We start from the raw sequence: 23,903 nt of genomic DNA, 5'->3' as shown, positions 1-23,903 counted from the left end.
CATTTTTGACCTTTTCTGAATAGATGATTTTGAGCATTCACTGCCAAACCTACCAAAACAACAAAGAAAACTGTTATGCAACAAGCCCCCACCCATGCCTCAAAAATATATTCTATTCTGTAGATCGACTATGCCCTCTGCTTTTTTACCGTGCTGGTTTCTTACTCTGTGCCGTCGTGTATTTTGTACTTTTATGGTTTACCTCATCTTCTAGGACAGGAGTGATTCCACAGACTGTGATTCATGAATTTAGTCCAGCCTGCCACTTGTCTAACCAGTAAATCATTTCTACACTTGGTAGAAGCATTCCTAGTGGTGCTGGGGATTGTACTGGGCCATGGGGCACAGTGCCAGAAGTTAGTATTTGGCCTCCCATGTATATGGTAGGTGCTCACTATGGAACCACACTTCTGAATTCCAGTTTTTTTTTTTTTTTAAAAGTTTAAAATGGGCCCGGAGAGATAGCACAGCAGTGTTTGCCTTGCAAGCAGCCGATCCAGGACCTAAGGTGGTTGGTTCAAATCCCAGTGTCCCATATGGTCCCCCGTGACTGACAGGAGCTATTTCTGAGCAGATAGCCAGGAGTAACCCCTGAGCACCTGAGCTGGGTGTGGCCCAAAAACAAAAACAAAAAAAGTTTAAAATGAAAAACAAGGTGAAAGGGGTGTGAATGAGACTTTTTGCAAGAACACTAAATAAGTGTCATGTTTTTTCTTAGCTCAGACAGTTAAGTTAGACCATTTCTCTTTAGCATATTTTGAAGCTGGCTGCTGTTTCTGGTCTTAGGAGATCAGCAAAAAGTTGAAGCCAAACAGCTTGGTACTGTGGCTGCCACCTCACTGTTCTGGAGAAAATGTGTTGGAGAAATTGTTGAACCTAAGAGCTTGAAAATAAAATTTAGGTTTTTTTTTTCCTTTCTCAGATGTGGATTTTAATTTCCACTTTCTCCTCTTTGGAAAAACAAATTCTAATAAGGATGGTTTCCAGCTGTGTTCATGGTTAAGTTTCCTAGTATTTCCAGTAACTCACTTAGATTTTTTTGAGGAAAAGCATATGTCTAATTAGTCATTCAATTGTAAGGTCCCTGCAGCAAAGAAGCGCCTCCTAGGTTGATTTTGGTTTTTTTTGGTCTCCTTGTGCTCTAAGCTAACCAGGAAGTTTATATGATTAAGATGATGGATTTACATCTGCAGAGCATTAGCCATGTGCAAAGTTGGGTGCCAGGGAAGTAGGACATAGAACCACATGGTTGCCTTATATGTGATTAAGAGCAAGAGAGATGGCACACGGCCTAAGCACATACTTTTAATGTGACTGACTTTTCAGTTTCATTCTAGCACCTCATGGTCTTCTCAGCATCACTGGATGTGACACTGGAGTCCCCCTAGCACGTCTGGGATGACCAAAGCCCCAACATTTCATATTCTACTTTCACATTGAACAGTTGGTTTGGTTAGCCAAGGATTTATGGGAAGGGGCCTTTGACTCCCTGAGCACTGCTTGGACGTTTCCTCCAACTCCAACAGTATATGTTCTAATTGGGCCAGAGAAAATTATCTGAACAGCATAAACAAAAGTGATACACTAAGACATTTTTATTATGTAGCCTTAAAATCAGGTAACTGCATCAAGGGTTTACGAAGATTTGACATTCTCATAAAAATCCCTCCTTGAACAATATCAATGTATACTTAAAAATAGAAAAAAATTACCCTTTAATATAAAAGTAAAATGAGAAAATTTTATTAGCACTTGGGATATAAACAGTACAAGCATATTGGTATTTGTCCACCTGCATTTTGTATATATAAATATGTGCATAAAAGTCATAATATCCATTATCATTTAAACATGTAGTTTCTACTTACAGCTTACACATATCATGAATGTGCTGTAGAAGTCTAATTAACAAATTTATAATTGAATATTTACTTAATTATGCTTTTTTAAAAATGTACAAATAGGGGCCAGAGAGATGATATAGCAGGTAGGGTACTTGCTTTGCATGCAGCCAACCTGGCTTTGATATCCAAGATCAACCAGGAGTGATCCCTGAGTACATGTGGCCCAGATATACATATGCATATTTTAAAACACTAGAAATAATAAATTATGGTGAGAGGTACACTTATATCTGTTAATCTCAGTGCATGTACATAAACATTTATTTTTAAATAATTTTATTGTGACCAATGTGAATTATAAATCTTTCACGGTAATATTTAAGGTACATAGTGACATTAAGTTAAGAGAATTTCTATCACCAATGTTGTCTTCCCTCCACCCTTGTTCCCAGCATTCCCCTCCTTTGTCCCCCAAACTGCTAGTATAACTGGTCTTCTCTGTGTATAGCTTGAAGACTGGGTTTCGATTCTGTTATCATTGACTTTGGGTTTGGTGTTTAAGTCTGATCCATTTTTATTTCTACTCAGTGTTCATACGACTGTTTGGTTCTGGTACCATCCACTTTTACCCCTTAATTTTCATCCTGACTGGTAGGAAAAACTGACCATGGGTAGGGCTGGAGTTAGCAAAGGCACTTGCCTTGTATATAGGAATCTTGGGTTTAATCCCTGGTACATCTTGAGTTCCTGAGCACTACCAGGGGTAGCCCCTGAACACATAGCTGGATATCCCAATAGCATATAGATGGCTATTACAAAAGCAACACAAAACAAAATGACTACTTTATTTCTTCCCTGTAATTCCTTTAATTCCTCCAAGTGTCAGAATGAGTTAGGTCGAATTATAGCACAAAAAGGAAATTTGTTACATGAATGCTCTCTATATGTACAATATTTGGGTGTATGACAGGACATCTGTAGTTATTATCTGTAGATTATGTGTAGATAATCATGTGTAGATTATTTACAGGTATTATGGAAGTCATAATTTTTCCATAAAATATATTAGTTTTTATTTTGTAATTCTGATTTTTAGTTAGAATTAGTCCCTATTAGAAGTAGTCCCTATTAATTCTAATAGTGACCCAAAGACCCACTGAAAACATTCTGAGAGCTGGATTTCAAAACCTAAGATTTATTTTCATTGCCATAGCTGGTTGAACTGAATTCCCTCAACTATATCATTATCATTAACTTTTTCCAAAGGAGGTAGCTTTAGGGATGGAGAGATAGTACAATGGGTAAAGTGCTTGACTTGCAAGCAACCAACCTGAGTTTTGATCCCTGGCACTGTATATGGTTTCCTGTTCCCTACCAGGAGTGATTCCTGTGTACAGAGCCAGAAGTAAGCCCTGAGAACAGTAGGATGTGATACAACAACAAAAACTAAGGAGGTAATCTGGCATAAGCCAGATTCTTTTGAAAGTCTTACATACCTATTTCCCCTGAAATGAGTCTAATTGCAAAGTAGATCTTAGATATTTAAAGAAATCCTGAAATAAATCTTGAAAATTAAAGTACTTTTCTATTAGACCTTCTAATATTTCTGTTTTACGTATTTGATTAAAAAAAGTTTTAAAACTGTTTTATATATATTTATATATGTATATATATATATATATATATTCTGTAAGTTTATCTGGGTCAACTGGCCTTCGCTCCATCTATATTGTGTTTCTTGAGCAGGATCTGCAAGCACAAGACCGAGCTCACCGCATTGGACAACAGAACGAGGTCCGGGTGCTGAGACTCTGTACGGTGAACAGTGTGGAAGAGAAGATCCTGGCAGCTGCCAAGTATAAGTTGAATGTGGACCAGAAAGTGATCCAGGCAGGCATGTTTGATCAAAAATCTTCAAGCCACGAGCGGAGAGCATTCCTGCAGGCCATACTGGAGCATGAAGAGGAAAATGAGGTATTCTACAAGTCTAAGCTGATGAAATCAGACTGTGACCTTTTATCTTGGAAGGATTCAGAATAGCCTCTTTGTTCTTTAAAAGAATGTTCTGGGCTGGTGTTAATTAAAAAGAATGCATTAGCCAATATCTAGAGCACACAAAAGCCTCTGTAAGTTTGCCAAAGGACTGACTTTAAATTGCTTCCTAGAGGCACCTTCCCTTTGCTTGGCCCTTTGCTCTCAGGAGTGTGAGCAGCTTGTCATAGTGTGTTGTTGGTGCTACCTCCTGTAGGGAAGCTGCAGAACTGCAGCAACGCTGCCTGCAGGGACAGCCTGCTGCTGTATCACTGCTTACCTTTCCTTGCCTTCCCTCTTACCTTTTGGTCAGGGATCACGCTGCTTCAAAGTATGTGTTGCACAAATCACATTTAATTATATTTGTACTTGAAAAGTATGACCTTGGCTTCCACCCTAGAATTTTTTCACGGAAGCTGACAAAAGGCTGTTAGAATTACCAATAGTGTTCAGCAAATGCATTGATTTTGTTTCTCTCTGGTTTTTCTTATTCTTCTTCTAGTTTTTGAGCTACACCTGGCTATACATAGGGCTTACTCCTGGCTCTGTGCTCTAGAATTACTCCTGACAGGCTTAGGTACTCTTTGTGGTGCTAGGAATTGGACCTGGATTGGCCACTTGTGATCCAAGCATCCTAGCCACAGTAATATTGCTCTGATCTTGATTATGTTCTTTTCTTGTAAGATATCCTTAGGATCCCAAATTTTAGTAATTCTATACTAGATATTCATCCCAAAATAATTTGAAAGAGATTAAAAGACAGCTCCCATGTAGCCAAGATAAGTGTAAAATTACCAGTGCCAGGCACTATCATAAAATTGGCATAGATTGAACTAATTTGGATTGGTGTGCTAAGATTTGTAAATTGAAGTGACTTTACCTTACACATTCATACATACTTCACTGCATTTATATTGATTAATTTTGCCTTAACTGGGGTATATATATTTAAATTTATATGGATTATAAGCCAAATTCTTTTGAAGTCTGACATACTTATTTTCCCTGAAATGAGTCTAAATGTGAAGTAGATCTTGGATATTTAAAGGAATCCTAAAAAAATCTTTTTGAAAATTAAAGATCACTTTTTATTAGACCTTCTAATTTGTCTGATTCATGTATTTGATAAATTATATGTTTAATTTCATTAAAATAATAAAAAATAGTATGCCTATGCATCAATACATCTGCACATATTTTAAAATATTGGATCTCAATTAATCATTTTTGGCTTTTGGAAGTACTTTATAAAGATTGTGAGAGTTTTTTGTTGTTGTTTATACATTTTGACATTTCAAAACAAATAACAGGGTGAGAGATATAATCTGTCAGAAAGCAAGTTTGGGAAAGCTGACACACAGCCAGTAGATTTTTAATAACATTTCATTTAATTTATTCTTAAATTTCTGTAGACCTATATAGGTGGTATCTGAGCTTGATTAGAAGGGATGCAGGGTAGCTTAGACTTTTCTATCCTTTCTAGGAGATTGGAAATGTTTGTTTCTGTTAGGGAATCCAATATAATTGTCTGCTAGTTGGGAACTGCAGTTGTTCTGCTGTGGTGCTACCTCATCCATCCCTGGATATCAGATCACAAAAGATAGCATTTTTCCAGGGCTAGGAAATTAAGAAAGATTGTATCCTTATTTGAAGATATTTGGAAAAATTGGTAGGTTGCATTTCCAGTGGCTCCTATCTCTTTTGAACCACTGCTGACAGGCATCTTGCCAGATTGTAAAAGAAGAATCTTTCTGTCTTGGACTAAGAAAGTTCAAGTACTCCACTGTATAGGTAATAAATACCCATGCTTGTAGGAATACAGTGGGCAAAGCAGGAGATACTTCATTAGAGGTAACAATAACTATACTGTGGAATCTCGATCCACTCTTAGTCTACATTCCTTATCAAATAGAAATGCTACTACTAGACACATTGATTTTAATTAGTAGGAAGTGAATTGGAAGTTTTCCAGATAGTTGTTATCTTGACTCATCAGCTTTTACTTTATCACTAGAATTTATCTCAAATAGAGCAATTTACTTGGAAACAGGCATAGACTTCTTCAGAATGCTGGTATACTTATATTCTTGCTTGAACAGTGCCCTTGTTTGAGAGCTTTGTTTTAAGAAACTATTTTGAAGTGCTCATTATTTTTCTTTATTTTATCTATCAATATAATGAAATCCTCCTCCATTCCCCTATTGAACTTTTTAAAATGATCACTCAGCATTTTGGGACCAAAGTGATAGTACAGCAAGCAGAGTACTTGACCGAGGTTTGATCTTGGCACCACATGTGGATCCTAGAACCCTACCAGGAGTGATCCCTGAGCACAAAGCCATAAGTATGCTTTAAGCACAGCTAAGTCCATATATAAACAACAGTAGCTACATATATCGATATATGAAGACAGATTTTATATTATACATCCATTTAAAAAAATTTAAGTGTGGAAGTCTTAGCATTACATTTATAAAACTCTGAAGAACTAGTACCTCCTGAAGAATTTGTAGAGGGATAATTTGCATTGCTCAAACCTAATATAAAATGATTATTTTACCCCTTGCATAATTTTTCTCTATTTAAAATCCTTTAAGTATTATAATTTTGTGGGTTTTATTTATTTATTTTGATATTTATTTATTTATTTTTGGTTTTTGGGTCACACCCAACAGTACTCAGGAGTTACTCCTGACTCGTGCTCAGAAGTCTCTCCTGGCAGGCCTGGGAAACCATATGGGATGCCAGGATTTGAACCGCCACCATCTGCATCTGTTTGAATCAGCTTTGTGCAAGGCAAATGTCCTATTGCTATACTATCTCCCCAGCCCTTATAGATTTTATTTTTTAATAGTTTTGGTGCTCACCCAAAGTCCTGGCTCCACACTCAGGAATTACTCCTGACTGATTCTGAGGATCATAAGAAGTGCCAAGGGTTGAACTAGGGTTGGCCATTTCCAAGGAAAATGCCCTACTTGTTGTACCACCTAATTCTACCCAATTGTATTTTTATTTTTAATGGCTATCTTTTTTGAGCTCTAACCATTAGCAATAATAAGCCTACTGAATTGCATTTATTAAACATACCTTAAAGGCTACATATTGTATGAGTTTATATGTTTTTATGATATTGCTCCCTGCCAAGCAGAAAAGTGTCACATACTCATATTTTTGTAAGGCCCTAACAATTATTTATATTTATATTTGGGATAAATTTAATACAATGGGAGAATTATTGTCAAGTACTTTTTGTGTTATCTCTCTAATTGACCTTGTTCTTTTCTGGAAAGTTAATGACTTGTTCATTTATAGATGAGATTACTGAGACAGGAAAACATTAAGTAACTTGTTTTGTTTTATTTGGTTTGGGGGCCATGCCTGTTAATGTTCAGTGCTTACTCATAGCTTGGTACTCAAGGGTCATTCCTGGAAGGGTTTGGAGGACTGTATATGATACCAGGAATCAACTTGGGTAGGCCATTTGCAAAGCAAGCACCCTACTCATTGTGCTATCTCTTTGACCCTCCGCCCCAATGAACTTGTCTTAAAAGTAAGAGATTCACAGTATATACCTAAGAGAATTGGTATTTCCTCCAACAGGCCACATTTACTGTGCCCACAGATTTGACTCTGGGAAGAGGGTTTGAATAGCTTGCACTACTAAGAATGGCAAGAACAACACCTTGGAATCCTTTTCTTTGTCCTCTGAGAGATTAGGTTCCTGCGGAGGACAGACTGACCTTCCTTGTTTGTTCCTCACTCCACTTTTCTAACCTCTGTCCTAAAGTCTGGTAAATCAATCATTCTATTCTTAACCCCAGGAAGAAGACGAAGTGCCTGATGATGAGACTCTGAACCAGATGATTGCTCGGCGAGAAGAAGAATTTGATCTTTTTATGGTAATGTTACAGAAAATCCTGGAAACAAATGCCTTGCTCTTCTGCCCCCTTGTTCTATTAATGCAAGATGTCTGGAGCATGCATGTCCTGGCAGCATTTCCTTTGTAAGCCTGTGCCCTTCCTTCAGTTCAGAGGCTGCAAACTGGCTGGATTTAGCCTGCAGACATATTTTGTTTGGCCCACGCAGTGTTTTTTAAAATCTCAAATTTGTTGCCAACATAAAAAAGAATCCTGTTTTCTGGCTCCTCTTGAAAAAATGAGAGTGGGCAATACGAGGCCCACGTCTCTGTATGGAAACAGTTGGCTGGAACTGGATAACAGCTGCATGCTCTGAGCAGGCCAGGAGCTCTTAGACTTACCACAGAACCCACCTCCCCTCAGGCTTATTTCTAATCTCCCTTCAGCTTCATTTGGGGAACCTGTTCTGCTCTGGATGCAGTTTACAACTGTGCTCTCACTCTCTCCTCACTAGCTGAAAAATAAATAGGATTCCTGTGAGGATGGGCAGGCAATAACTGAAATGACACAGTCCTGCTCCTTTTGATTGTTCCTCAAGCAAATTGAAACCCTCCAGATGTGTATCCAGCTGTAGCCTACCTACATTTAGAGATTAAATTTGGTTGGATTTTCTTTGCACAAGGTAGTTCTAAGAAAACCTTGACATGTTGAGAATGTCAAGTCTATCAAGATTTTAACCTCAAAGAGGCATGATGATACACCATTGTCTAGTCATTCCGCAGGAACTTGAACTTGATTTATGTGTGTCTTGCCCCAAGGTCAGTGTGTACAACAAGCGAGTCCCTGGACTCCTTATGTAGTAAGAAAGGTTCCAGAAATGAAATGTTACTACATGCTTAAGGTATTTGCTTGCGGTTGTTCTTTTATTTTACCTGCATTTCTCTGAAACTTACTTTTAGTAGTTGCCTAAAAATTATTGATTGGATGAATGGTGGCATATGCAAAATTTCAGGCTTTGTTAAGATGTCGATGTGGATCAGGATATAGGAAGTTGAGGGACTCTCTCCTGCACCTTCAATCATTTTAATAGTTCTAACATTTAGCCTGCTGATAGAGATAGTGGGAAAATGCAATCCATAATTCTGATGGATGAATGCTGCCAAGTCCCCCAAACCAGACTGCCAAATAATTAGCAGAAGTCCCTCAGGTCTAAGCTGTGTCATTTGCATGAGTGAAGAGAGTGGACAAGGGTGTCTGTCTAGTGTAGAATCAGAGTAGCTTTGTATAAGACCCCAAGTTGCCAAGAAATTTCAGATTTTAAAAAAAATTTAGGACTCTAGATTTTATGTGAAGCCTCAAAATTTCTACATGTTTGCCACTAAATTCAATTTTTTTTTTATTATTCTATAGCATGCAGGCCAAACAAAACACGGCTCAGGGCCAAACATGACCCACAGGGTCTGTAATCACTGCTGTTTTAGCCCAGACAGTCTGAGAACAGAGCTCCAGCTGTGTGGAGGCTTATGTTATTTTGGTGATTTTGTGATTTCTGTCTAGGGAACAGTGATTGTGTCCACACATAATGATTCAAGATAAAGGATATTTTATTTTTTTTCTCTGAAATTTTCAGGTAGCCCTGGGAATAACTGCAAAGGTGGAGGGTGGGCGCTTTCTCCCTCTCCTAACTGAATGATTTTAGATACATAAAGCCATTGGGGAAGGAACTGGGGGTGAGGGAAGTGACTTGAGCAGCATTATTTAGCACAACATATTTATAAAGCCTATCTTTTTTCTTATTATTATTGTGTTAGTGTTAGGGAGACAACATCTGTTAGTGCTCAGGGCTTACTCCTGGCTTTGTGCTTAGGGATCATTCCTGGTAGGGCTCAGGGAACCATTTGCCAGGATGACTGATACATGCAAGGCAAACTCTTTATCCACTATACTACTTTTCCAGCCCCAAACCAAAATTTCTTAACTCAGGCTGTTACCAGCACATTTAGAGACTATTCTATCTATGTTTAGGGAGATTAGAGACAGGAATAAAAAATAGGAATCTTTTCTTACCTTGAAGGATTTCTTAAGATGTGAGTGGGAGCATTGAGGCAGGAGGACTCAGTTTCCTGGTTGATCACTGGCAATAATTCAGCACTGTTAAGCATTCATATTCTTTCTGTCCCTGAGTAACATAGGGCCTCCCATCATTAAATTAGCTAGAGCCTTGAGATGGGAGCAATAGTACAGCAGAATAGGCATTTACTTTGTAGAAAAGGTATCTGGTTCAATCCCCTGATCCACATATGGTCCCTCCCCCACCATGCCTGCCAGATGTGCTTCCTGGGCACAGAGCCAGGAGTAAATCCTAAATACTGCTGGGTATGGCTCTCAAACCAATAAACAAACAAATTAGCATAGGCCCAAAGGTACAGGCTTTTGGGCTGACCCTCACTGAGGGGTTAAGACTGCTTTTCTTTTCTTCAAAGGGCCTGGGCATTACACAAAATTAAAAGTATCAGAAAATTAGGAAGTCAGACCAAGGCTGTCACCTTTAATTTGAGAGCATTTAAGCAGGCAAAGACAAAGCTGGTTAGAAAACACTTTTGTTGTTGTTGACACTTTGATGATGTGAATTTTCTGTTTATGTCTGAATTCTTGCCCTTTTATTTTTGATAATACAATATCATGGTTCTGATTTGGGTTCTTAAAGTCCTAATTTGCTGGCAACCCTTGGTCAATTTATACTGTTCATTAGCGCTTCCACCAGGGGGCAGAAAATAAAATTTGAATCGTAGCTATCTACTTCAATGAAAAAAATTAGTGAGAAACCAAAATAGCATGTGAGCTAAAAAACGATGTCTCCCGATATCAAATTTTAAACTCAATTACACTGAAATTTAATTATCTCTAAAATAACTAATGCAGGATAAGTATTCAATTTTATTATTACACACTATAGTTAAAACACTTTACATAATTTAGTCTCTTTTCTTTCTCAGTTTTGGGGTCACACCTGGTGAAGTTCAGGGATTATTCCTGGCTCTGCACACAGGAATTACACCTGGTGCTGCCTAGGGAACCATATGGAATGATGGAGATAGAACCCAGGTGACTAGCTTGCAACGCAAGCACCTTACCCACTGTTTCATCACTCCAGCCCCAAGTAAAAAGTTCTTTAAAGTAAAACTTTTATTTCAAACACTTTTATGCCTTTTCTAAAAAAAAAATAATTTTAGGGAATGTTATCTGTCATACTAATTACCTATGAATTTTATTTTTAAAGATCTTTGGCAGCTCAAGATATATTTGAAATATTTAGCTACAAAAATACATTAAGCTTTTAGCTGCTGTGTTCCTGAGAAAGGCAAGAATTATTTTAAAAATAATTGTGCTTGTTCACACATCTCCTGACAATCATATTCATTAGTAATTAATAGTAAATTAGACATTCTTTTTGTTTTTACTGTTGCTTGGTTTTTTGTTGTTGTATTTGGGGGCCACACCCAGTGACGCTCAGGGGTTACTCCTGGCTATGAGTTTAGAAATAGTTCTTGGCATTGGGGACCATATGGGATGCCGGAAATCAAACCCAGGTCAGTCCTGGGTCAGCTGTATGCAAGCAATACGCCCTACTACTACACTATTGCTCTGGCTCCAAATTAGACCTTCTTAGCTTAAATATCTACATCAGATTTTCTGCTGACATCCTGACGGTAGCAATCTCTTGGCAATGAGCCAGACATCACAACTGTAAACCTGGCTTCTAAAAGAAAATACCTTCCCCTAATAAATAGAAAAACAAAGCAACTTTTTCTCTTTGAGTTCATAAACTGTTGATTTCAATCATAGAAAAGTGCATGATGTGAGTCATTTGAAGACCTCACTAATACAATCTGAAATCAGAGTGGCAATATTTATCTCTTGTTCAGGATAGTACAAAAAGACAAAATAAGGTTTTTCTTCTTAGTTTTCAAATAACCATTAGTTCTCAAATAACTCAAGAAGCTATTTAATTGTACTATTAACAATCATCGTCTGTGTGCTAATTATGAAGGTTTGGTAGCTTCTAGTTCTGAGACCAAAGCATTAGAAGTCAAGATTAAGAACAGCCTCTCCAGCTAACTATAGTGTATGACAGAGCTGGGTGACCACATTTATCTACCAATAAGATGTCTCCATGATCAAAGCCTGTCCCATCTTGGGAATATAATGATTTCCAAAAATGTAAGCAAAGTTGAGGGGACATTTTGAATTTGAATTTATAAATTCGTGTTAGAGGTTAAGTTTTGATTTGAATAGAAACTTCATTTACATGTTGTTACCAGTTACAATTTAAAAAATATTAAAATTGAATCCCTGATTCATTACGGTAAAACTGCAGAAGAAAAAAGGTTAAAGGTAAATAATATAACAAATAATGGTCTAATAAGTGCAAAAATGGTTTGTCTAAATTTTAATATGTATAATAATATATGTATATATATGTATATATATTTATGCAGTTACTTAGCAGTTAAGTGGAGGCTTTATTTGTTCTTTTTTTAGCCAGCAAACTGTTTAGTCATAGGTTAAAGCCAAGTATGTAGCATTTAATTTATTTACAAGTGAACTCAATTTTAAAAGAGAGAACAGACATTAGAAGGAATAGGAAAGGGAGCCATTTCTCTTACAACCTGATCAGTTGAGATGAGAGTACCTCTCAGGGCTGTCTCTGCGGTATGTTTGCATTAGAGCTAAACTTTTAAACTGCCAGAAAATAGAGAGGCATTATTCTTCAGGAGGTCGCAAATACTGTATGTGTCCTCAGGTTTAGATCCTCCTGAGGATGGCTGCCCTGTAGTGACAGTAAGGCCACTGATTTTCCCCCCCCACTGCATATTTTTTTTAACTAAAAAGTATTTCCACAGCTAAGAAAAGAAAAACTTTATAAATAAAACCTTCTCTTTTATATGGCTTGGAGAATTCATCTGTCTCTGGGAAGCAATGAATTGTATCATCCCCAATTTGAAAAAAAATTTTTTTCACTATTACTTCAGAGGAAGCTTTGCACCCACGTAGGCTAAGAAAAGGAAATTTTAAAGAGCAATTTTTTAGATGTACCCGTAAATTTCAGAGATGGGTGGTGAGGAAGGGAAGGGATTTCACCATTCTAGCATTTCTACTGGGACACTGCAGCGCTGGGGTGAACCAGGCCAGGCCAGGCTTGGAGAGTCGCAGGGAAAAGCCCAGGGGGCTTCTGCAGCTGTAGAGGGGACTTGGGACACTCTCTGGGCTTTCTGGGCTGTACTGTCCATCCAGCAGTCCTTTCCTTTTGATGAATTTTTTCTTACTTTTTGCAGCGTATGGACATGGACCGTCGGCGGGAGGATGCAAGGAATCCCAAACGCAAGCCTCGCTTGATGGAGGAAGACGAGTTGCCCTCCTGGATTATCAAAGATGACGCAGAGGTTGAAAGACTTACTTGTGAAGAGGAGGAGGAGAAAATATTTGGGAGAGGATCTCGCCAGCGCCGGGATGTGGACTACAGCGACGCCCTCACTGAGAAGCAATGGCTAAGGGTAGGTGTGGCTTTCTTCATTGTTCTTGCTGGGGGGGACTCCACATTCATGTTGTCCCAGAGAGATCAGGGGCCAAGAGCTGAAGGTCTAGGAGGAGAAGTTGACATTGCAAGTGGGCTTCTTGGAAATACCTTAAGTCCTTATTCTGTCATTGTAGGAGTTCTTTCTACATTTCTAGGCAGCTCCTGGAATATAATGAAGAATTGCTTGCGAGACTAGAATGGGTCATTGGAAACACAGGCTTATTAGAGCTATGAGACCCACTAATGTTTTATGACCAATTGTCTGGTCATGCTTCAGTGTCTTGGAGTTAGAATGAAATGTAGGAGAGGACCTTTGAGATCATTTTAATTGTTCCCCCCTCATTTTATGATCTCTAATTGGATTTTACTTTTTCAAGGCCTACAGAGATCATTCAGGGACAGTGGCATTTTCTAACATGCCATTTCCCAGACCTATAGAACATTAAGGCTAGAAGATAACTTTGTATTCTTGGTTTTACAGACAAAGCAACTGAGGTTAATAGATTATTTGGGATTGCACAAATGGCTAGAAAGAAGTATCATTGAGTACTGAAACATTTGCATGTTTGATTATTGACTTGATCTACTCTGTCTCATACACAGACTCGGGCCTGGGACTTGTATCACTAAGACTTTGTAATATCATTCTGTATGTTGAATTTTATTGGTGGCCCTAATCTGGAAAGTGTTTTTTTTTTTTCATTTGTATGAATGAATCTCAGGGTGTTCCTTGGGGAGCACAGGAAGGTCAGAATACTTCCAGGAGCCACATGTGTGAATGCACCTCTATTTGAAGTTTTAATTCTACTTTCTGTTAGTAGGCACATACTAGATAATCAGGCAATCTGGGAAATATGGTTCAGGCAGGGCAAGTAAATGTGCAACAAAAATGGTAGAGTGTTGTTAGGTGAAGGTCAAACAAAATGGAAGCTGTTATTTAATATGTTGTTTGTTTTCTCAAAGAATGTAATTCTGGGCATTGTAGAGCATGGATTTTAGGACCCAATTCCTAAGTACGTAAAGGAGAAGAAAGGCAATAGACATATTTTCAGATTGAATATCAAAGGCAGACAGGTCTCAGCACTACTTGAGATATGATTTACTCAGGATGTTGTATGATGCGAGAGATGTGACCTGAATTTTAAAAAGGTTGAACTCCATGGTATTCTACAAAGATAGAGCTTTGGAAAGTATTGCTCATGTTGGTGGTGAAACAGTAGCAAATGAAATGTAATTTTTGTATGATTATTGTACTTTGACATTCAAAGGTTTGGGTCACTTTGGAATATAATTTTGTCCATTTATTCATCACTGTCATATATTGTGGTTGTATGGTTAATATTCATTCTACAATATTGAAGAGTTTTGTGTTTGTTTGATATTCACCTCAATTCAGAAGATCCTATTCCCTTTATTATTTAAGGAGTAAATTAAAAACCTAAAGTATCATCACACGGGTAGAATACTTTGTTATTGTCAATATTGTATTGTTTATCTTCATATGTACATAATCTCCAGATATTACTAGCAAAGTAATCTTGTTTATGGGGTGAGAATAGAACTGAACTTACCATAAAAGAATGACCCAGAGCAGTAGTACAGTGAGTAGGATGCTGTGGCCATCCTGGTTTGATCTCTGGCATCCCATAGGGTCCCCTGAGTACTGCCAGGGGCAATGATTGAGTGCAGAGTCAGGAGTAAACCCTGAGCACTGATGATTGTATTCCTCTCCCCAGTAAAGAAGATGATTCTTGGTGAGTTTTTAAGTGTAGAAGACATCATTGCATCTTTTTCATTTACTTTATTACTTATGAGTAACACAGTATTCTGAACAAACAAAATGCTACCCAAAAAATGGGTATTGTGAAAATGAAATAATCTTATGAGAGTGAAATGAAAATGACCAATTACATTAGCATGGTATTTTTCTTTTCAGTGTATCTAGTAGAATTCCTTTCCTAATATGCACAAAAAAACCCAGAAAACTTGATTTTACAAAACTACACTGTGAAATTCTGTTTTATCATTTTCACCCTAAGGTGACTTTCAGTGTGTCAGGACACTAAATGGGCAAAACTGTTCCCAATTAAGTTTTGTTGTGGCATATCTCCTTGTGATACAGTGTTTGAAAAACCATTATTTCATATTTTGCATGAGTTAGAAATTTGCTTCTAATCAGGAATGATGCCATTAATGCAATTCATGCAGAATGCTCTGTGGTCTTAGCTTTTAAAATTATTGGTCACTCTTATTTGTTTTCTTGTCTACCAGCAGCAGTCCTATTTAATATAAGCTCTCTTTTTTTAAATAGTAAAATTATATTCAAGGGTTTCTCACAGGCCTGGTTGTGAAGAGCTGTTTTCTACTGGCTTATGATTGAACACATTGAGTAAACTCAGCCAACATAGCCTTGAAAGGGAATTTGGCAAGGACTGTCATGTAAGAAATGCTATAACAGGGCTAAAATAATTCTTCTTTCTCCTGGCAATGTTGTACAAAGCTGGCTTGGCAGAGGTATTGAAGTAGATAGAACCCCAGAGTTGGAAGGCAAATGAACCGAAGGAGCAGCTTCCTATCCCATGTTTAAACCACATTTTCTGTAGTGACTGTGCCAAGAGGCTGGCCTGGTTGTCTCTTAAGGAGCAAAACTATCTTTTGTTTGCAGAGTCTCTCCAATTTGTGCTCCATCCCAAGACTACTTTCCTTTTTGTTTGGTTTGGTTTGGTTTTGGGGCTTACTCCTGGCTCTGTACTCAGTTATTACTCCTGGTGGTGCTTGGGGAACCATTTGGGAAACCAGGTCTGCCAAGTGCAGGGCAAGCAACTTTAGCTGCTGTACTATCATCTTTTCAGCCCTGGACGGCTGCTTTCTTCACGTGGTGCTGAAAAGACCAAGACGAGATGGGCAGTGGTTTCAAGCTTCCAGTCCACAGAAATTTCCTGCTGATCCCCTTCAGATTTATTTCCATGTAATTGACGGTGGTTTTTGATCATAGACCTGGGAACCAGTTGCCAATTCACAGGTATAGAAAAGTTGGAAACCACTCAAATTTATCTAGATTTGACACACTGGTGGCTGAGTGACTTGGGGAGAGGCTGGAGGGATTTTGAGGTGAAGCTTTTTAAATTGACCTAAACAAAAATGTTTGACTTTTTCTAAGTAACAGGCCCTTCTAGGGCCTTGGAAAAAGCTCAGGATTTTAAAAGAATCTTGGAGCTCACACTCCATTCAATTTATATTAAATCTACCACCAAAACCCACTTCTCTTGCATCCTGTACTAACGTTCCCCAAACTCATCAGCTTTTGACCCTGAATAGTATGAAAACCCTGGAGTTCAACCCCAACTAAGCCCATTCCAGTACTAACCATTTCAAGCTAGTGTAAACCCCACAAGTTAAAAGACTGTTTCCAACCAAACTGCATTTATTTCAGATAACAGCTACACTTCGGAGGGTCCCCGTGCTGCTAGCACTCCTAATTGACTGTGAATTCGAGGGTTCCAATGACTCTCTAGGACTCAATGATTGTTATAATGACTCCCAAAATCCTGCTGAGTTTTTTAAAGGATGCCCATCAGGAGGGCCAACCAAATGAAGAGATCTGGGACCAGCAAGTGTTTCCCTGCAGTGCCTTTATGGAGTTAGGATGCAGTGCTCTCCTGGCAGATCAGCATGGTCCCCAGCCAGTAAGCTTCTGTGAACATTAGTGCTATTAGTGAGCTTTTGTTGAAAATCTTATGAAGGGTATACCTGATTAAATCATTGGAACTATGGTTGAACTCAATCCCTAGCAACCCTTACTTGTCCCATAAGGACAGACTTAGTGACCACACCTTCTAATTATGTGGTTGAACTTTCTAGTTATCTGCCCCCACCCATATCGACAGCCAACTGGGAGCCAATCTTGTCAAGCTCATTAGCTCACTCTCTGCTATCACTCTAGAAGTTTTCATGTTTTAAAAATTCCCACCTGGAACCCAGGAAAACAATGAACACTTAAAAAAAATTTTTTTTTCATTTGAAGCATTGTGATTTACACAGTATTTCAGCATAATTTTGGCTATCCAGGGATTTTAATGATTCCACACAAACTGTATAGTTGGCTGTTCTAAGTCATTGAAGAATATTGTCTGAATTTGGATAGGGATTGAATTGAATTTATATAGTAGTTAGGTAAGATAGTTGTTTTGATAATATTGATTCTTCCAATGCATGAGCATGGAATGCTTTTCTATATCCTTAGGTCTTCGATTTCTTAAGAGTTTTGAAATGTTTAAGTCTTCGACCTCTGTTAGTAAGTTGATTCTTAGGTATTTAATGCTTTTGACATCAAAATGGGATATTTCAAATGGGATGAAGTCTTTGATCTCTTTCTCCTCCAACCCATTATTTGTATAAAAAATGCAAACTGTATTTGTGTATTTTTTTATTTTATTTTTTTATTTAACCAACTTTATTACATACATGATTGTGTTTGGGTTTCAGTCATGTAAAGAACACCACCCATCACCAGTGCAACATTCCCATCACCAATGTCCCAAATCTTTCTCCTCCCCACCCAACCCCTGCCTGTACTCTAGACAGGCTTTCTATTTCCCTTGTACATTCTCATTATTAGGATAGTTCAAAATGTAGTTATTTCTCTAACTAAACTCATCCCTGTTTGCAGTGAGCATCATGAGGTGAGCTGTAACTTCCAGCTCTTTTCTCTTTTGTGTCTGAAAATTATTATTGCAAGAATGTCTTTCACTTTTCTTAAAACCCATAGATGAGTGAGACCATTCTGCGTCTTTCTCTCTCTCTCTCTATGTGACTTATTTCACTCAGCATAATAGATTCCGTGTACATCCATGTATAGGAAAATTTCATGACTTCATCTCTCCTGACAGCTGCATAATATTCCATTGTGTATATGTACCACAATTTCTTTAGACATTAATCTGTTAAAGGGTATCTTGGCTGTTTCCAGAGTCTTGCTATGGCAAATAGTGCTGCAATGAATATAGGTGTAAGAAAGGGATTTTTGTATTGCATTTTTGTGTTACTAGGGTATATTCCTAGGAGTGGTATAGCTGGGTTGTATGGGAGCTCGATTTCCAGTTTTTGGAGGAATCTCCATAGTGCTTTCCATAAAGGTTGAACTATAAAGCATTCCCACCAGCAGTGGATAAGAGTTCCTTTCTCTCCACATCTCCACCAACACTGCTTGATCTCATTCTTTGAGATAATGTGCCAATGTCTGGCGTGTGAGGTGGTACCTCATAGTTGTTTTGATTTGCATCTCCCTGATGATTAGTGATGTGGAGCATTTTTTCATGTGTCTTTTGGCCATATGTATTTCTTCTTTGTCAAAGTGTCTGTCCATTTCTTCTCCCCATTTTTTGATGGGATTAGATGTTTTTTTCTTGTAAAATTCTGTCAGTGCCTTGTGTATTTTAGAGATTAGACCCTTATCTGATGGGTATTGGGTGAATAGTTTCTCCCATTCAGTGGGGGGCTCTTGTATCCTGGGCGCTATTTCTTTGGAGGTGCAGAAGCTTCTCAGTTTAATATATTCCCATCTGTTAATCTCTGCTTTCACTTGCTTGGGGAGTGCAGTTTCCTCCTTGAAGATGCCTTTAGTCTCAATGTCCTGGAGTGTTTTACCTACATGTTGTTCTATATATCTTATGGTTTCCTCTTTAATCCAGCTATAATTAAGCAGCATCTTGTTCAGTTTCCAGGTGTTAGAGTTTTTTCCCACATTTTTTATAAAAACAATTTTTTTGGCATTGTGGTCTGATGAGATGCTTGGTATGATTCTTATGTTTGTTAATTTATATACATTAGACTTAAGTTCTAAAATGTGATCTATCATGTAAATATGTACACTAGAGTAGAATGTATATTCAGATTTTTTGAGGATGGAAGGCCTTGTATACAGCCATTAACCCAAACTCCTCTAGTTTCTCATCTAGGGCTCTTATATCTTTACTGATATTCTGCCTCATGAATCTATCTAGTGGTGAGAGTGACATGTTGAAATTTCTACTGATATCACATTTCCATCCAGGTGTTTCTCTAAGATTGTGAGCAAGTGTCTTACAAATATTGCTGACCCAACATTTGATGAGTACATGTTGATTCTAGTTAGTACTTCTTGGTTTATTGTTCTCCTGATCAATGAATAGTGTCCACCCTTTTCACTAATTACTTTCTTTAGATTGAATGCAATCTGGCACAATATTAGTATGGCTCTCCCAGCATGTTTTTGTCTTTTAGTGGCTTGTATAATTGTTTTCTATCATTCTACTCTAAGCCTGTAACTATTTTGAAATTTTAATATATTTCCCAAACAGCAAATGGATGGTATTTGTTTCCTGATCCGTCCTGCCACTCTGACTTTTTATGGGAGAATTTAGTTCATTCACATTTAAGGATATTTTTGATATAAAGAACTTTTGTGCCATTTTACCATATTGCATTGTTGCTTCTGCAGTTGATTATTTTGTTATGTAGCTCATTTAAAGCTGGTTTGGTTATCACAAATGTTGCCAATTCTTTGTTGCTTGTGAACCATTTATCCCTTCCCCCCATCTAAATGAGAGGCTTTTTAGGAAGTGGACTCTTGTATTCAGTCATCTGAATTTGTCATTTCACTGTTTTCTTTCTTTCTTTCTTTCTTTCTTTCTTTCTTTCTTTCTTTCTTTCTTTCTTTCTTTCTTTCTTTCTTTCTTTCTTTCTTTCTTTCTTTCTTCCTTCCTTCCTTCCTTCCTTCCTTCCTTCCTTCCTTCCTTCCTTCCTTCCTTCCTTCCTTCCTTCCTTCCTTCCTTCCTTCCTTCCTTCCTTCCTTCCTTCCTTCCTTCCTTCCTTCCTTCCTTCCTTCCTTCCTTTTTTTTTGGTTCTTAGGTCACACCTAGCAGCACTTGTGGGTTACTTCTGGCTCTACACTCAGAAAACGCTCCTGGCAGTCTCGGGGCACCATATGGGTTGCCGGAATTCGAACCACCATCCTTCTGCAAGGCAATGCCCTATCTTCATGCTATCACTCTGGTCCTTCTACTCTTTCCTTGCTTGGACTATTTCATATAGGAGATCTGTTGTATTCTTATGTTTTTCTTTCTTTATATTTAAGATTTTTCTCCCTTACTGCTTTAAAAAGTCCATCTCTCTCTTTAGTTTTTGCCATTTTGATTACTGTATCTCTCTTGGTGGTGTTCTGTTTGAATTAATTTTGTTTGGTACTTGCTTGGTCTGTTAAATTTGCACAGCTGCTCTTTTCATAGACTGAGGGAACTTCTCTTCTATTACCTCTCCCACTATAGTTCTTCCCGCTTTTGCTTTTCCTCATTGTCTGGGCTTCCTATAATTTTTAAATTATTCTTCTTATCTTTGTTAATTAAGTACTTTACATTTTCTTCCATCCTTTTGTTTCTCGTTTCTTTTCAACTTCCTTATTAAAATGCTGGCTTGTATATTGTCTTCAAGTTCCATTATGTGATTCTCCACTTGAGAGAATATGCTACTGTGGCTTGCTAGAATATTCTTTATTTTCTTCAATTTTATTTGTATGGATTCTCTCATCTTCTGTAAAAGCTCTTCTTTAAGTTGGTTAAACTTCTTATCTATTGGTTGTTTCATTTCAATGGCACTAGTGCTTCCTTAATTTCTATTGCCAGGGCATTGAGTGTTGATTTTGGTCCTCATCATTCAGGTTCAAGTGTTTTGATGGGTTTGTAAATTTGCCTAGATTTCACTCTCTATGTGCAGTTACAGTTGAGCTTCTTAAGTTACTCCATTGTTCTTTGTTTTTGTTTTTGTTTTTTTTTTTTTGTGGGTGGAAATTGTGGAGTTTTAATTTCCCATTACTTGAGAAGTGATCTATTGAACTGTTTCTACCAATAAGTGACTACTAATAGATATACCTTTCAGATTATTTTCATTTCCAGGCAGAGTTGGTTGGTGCTTACAAAAATTTTAACTAGTTATTCCATTAGACTGAGTTTTGATGCAGTAAACTGCCTGAGAAATATGAGTGCTATGTTCCACCTGCCTGCAGATAGGGACTATACATCTATGGGTTTTAAGAAAAATGAAAGATATTCTTGCAATAATAATTTTCAGACACAAAAGAGAAAAGAGCTGGAAGTTACAGCTCACCTCAGGAAGCTCATCACAAAGAGTGATGAGTTTAGTTAGAGAAATAACTACATTTTGAACTGTCCTAATAATGAGAATGTATGAGGGAAATGGAGAGCCTGTTTAGAGTACAGACGGAGGTCGGGTGGGGAGGAGGGAGATTTGGGACATTGGTGATGGGAATGTTGCACTGGTGATGGGTAGTGTTCTTTACATGACTGAAACCCAAACACAATCATGTATGTAATCAAGGTGTTTAAATAAAAAAAAATAAATAAAAAACATGAAAAAAAAAAGAAATGTGTTTGTGCAGACACACTAACTTCTACACGAAGTTTTGGGTTTAGAGGTTAGATGGATGTCAGATGTGGCCACTTTCCGGGACAGGGGCTTATGGTAGAGTTAAAGAGACTGGGGTCCAGAAATGGCTGAAATGTGTAGTTTCAGCTCCAGGAGGGCAAGTCCCACCCACAGCATGATGCACCTGAGGTCAGATATTGGATGGGCTTCAAATGTGACATCTTTCTGAACCATGGGCACAGGGACAGGGTGGCATAGTTAAAGAGATTGGGTCTTGAATTGATTGAAGATAGCACTTTTTTTTTTAATTGAATCACTTTGAGATACAAAATTGAAAAGTTGTTGATGTTTGAGTTTCAGTCATACAGCATTTTAACACCCACCCCTTTATTAGTGTTCATATTCTGCCTCATATGTGCCCAGTTTTCTTTCTGTGCCCTCATCTGCCAGCCTGCCTGCCTCTATGACAGATACTTTTTTCTCTCTTCTCTCTCTCTCTCTCTCTCTCTCTCTCTCTCTCTCTCTCTCTCTCTCTCTCTCTCTCTCTCTTTCTCTCCTCTTTAAGCACTGGGGTTTTCAGTACTGTTACTAATAGTGTATCATGCTGACCACTTACTCATTTCAGTACCCAGTTCTTATTTAAAGTGATAATTTTCAACTATCATTGTCATAGGGTCCCTTCTCTATTTTAATTGTACTCCCCTCTTTGTAGGAAGCTTCAGATTATAAAGTAGTCTTTCTGGCTCTCATTTCTGTTGTCTCTGGCTATTATATTCATACGATTTTTTTTCATGACCTGTAAATGAATACAATCATTTTATATCTGTCCCTCTCCCTTTGACATATGTCACTCAGCATGATGCTCTCCATCATATAAACATGTACAAACAGATTTCATGACTTCAGACTTTATTTTTCCTAACAGCTACATAGTACTCCATTGTGTAGATGTACCTTTTTTGGCCATACCCAATGACACTCAGGCATAAGTCCTGGCTCTGCACTCAAATTACTTCTGGCAGGCCTACGGGACCATAGGGGATACCAGGGATTGAACCTCAGTTGGCTGCACTCAAGGCAAATATCAAGGCAAATAACCCACTGTTGGTCTAACCCTGTACCATCTTTTCTTTATCTGCTCTATGTTCAACTTGGGTTGTTCCCATATTCTGGTTTTTGTAAATAGTACTGTAATGACATAGGAATGCAGGTTCCTTTTCCTGCATTGAAAGTTTTGGCCCCTAGGTTATATTACCAGGAATGGTATTGCTTTATCACATAAAAGCTCAATTTCTAGTTTTTTGAAGAAATTCCACATTATTTTTGAAAAAGATTGGAATCTACATTCCTACTAGCAGTGAATGAGTGTCCTTTTCTCTCTACATCCACGCTAGTACTGGTTGTTCTTGTTCATTTTGATATGTGCCAGTCTTTATAGTGTGAGAAGACATCTCATTGCTGTTTTGAGTTACATCTCCCTAATGATTAGTGATGTGGAGCATTTTTAATGCGCCTTTGGCCATCTGAATTTCTTCTCTGAGGAAATTTCTGCTCATTTCTTCTAATTTTTATGGGGTTGTATTTTTTTCTTGTTTAACACTCCCAGTACCTAATATATCTTAAATATTAACATCTTACCATATGTATTATTGGGTAAATAATTTCTCCTATTTCATTGGCAGCTTTTATATCCTGGTCATTGTTTCCTTTGCAGTGCAGAAGCTTCTTCATTTAATCTAGTACCATTTGTTTATTTTTGCTTCCATTGAGTTAGGTTTTCTGGGTGGTCAGATACATTCTTTATTATGAAACAACAACCTCTGGCTTGACTTCATCTGCCTTCCTCTTTTTATAAATTTAATTTACTTTACTTAAAGAGCATGTATCACATAGTTAACATGACTAATTATAATTTGTTTCCAGGTAAGTGGAAGATAAATTATTAAAAAAATTAAAAATAGGGGCCGGGAAGGTGGCGCTAGAGGTAAGGTGTCTGCCTTACAAGCGCTAGCCAAGGAAAGGACCGCGGTTCGATCCCCCGGTGTCCCATATGGTCCCCCCAAGCCAGGGGCGATTTCTGAGCACATAGCCAGGAGTAACCCCTGAGCGTCAAACGGGTGTGGCCCAAAAACAAAAAAAAACAAAAAAACAAAAAAAAAATTAAAAATAAGTAGG

General features: G+C 37.8%; 1 protein-coding gene across 1 annotated transcript in view; it reads left to right on the top strand.

Annotated features, from left to right (window-relative positions):
• Window positions 1-23,903, top strand: part of SMARCA2 (SWI/SNF related, matrix associated, actin dependent regulator of chromatin, subfamily a, member 2) — a 240,963-nt gene that overhangs the window by 135,037 nt on the left and 82,023 nt on the right. The window contains 3 exon segments of the mRNA XM_049774259.1: window positions 3,591-3,818; window positions 7,697-7,774; window positions 13,069-13,287. Of these exon segments, the coding sequence (XP_049630216.1) occupies window positions 3,591-3,818; window positions 7,697-7,774; window positions 13,069-13,287 (525 nt within the window).

The sequence above is a fragment of the Suncus etruscus genome, chromosome 1 (assembly GCF_024139225.1).
Source record: "Suncus etruscus isolate mSunEtr1 chromosome 1, mSunEtr1.pri.cur, whole genome shotgun sequence".
NCBI lineage: Eukaryota > Metazoa > Chordata > Mammalia > Eulipotyphla > Soricidae > Suncus > Suncus etruscus.
This window is presented reverse-complemented; position numbering and strand designations above follow the sequence as displayed.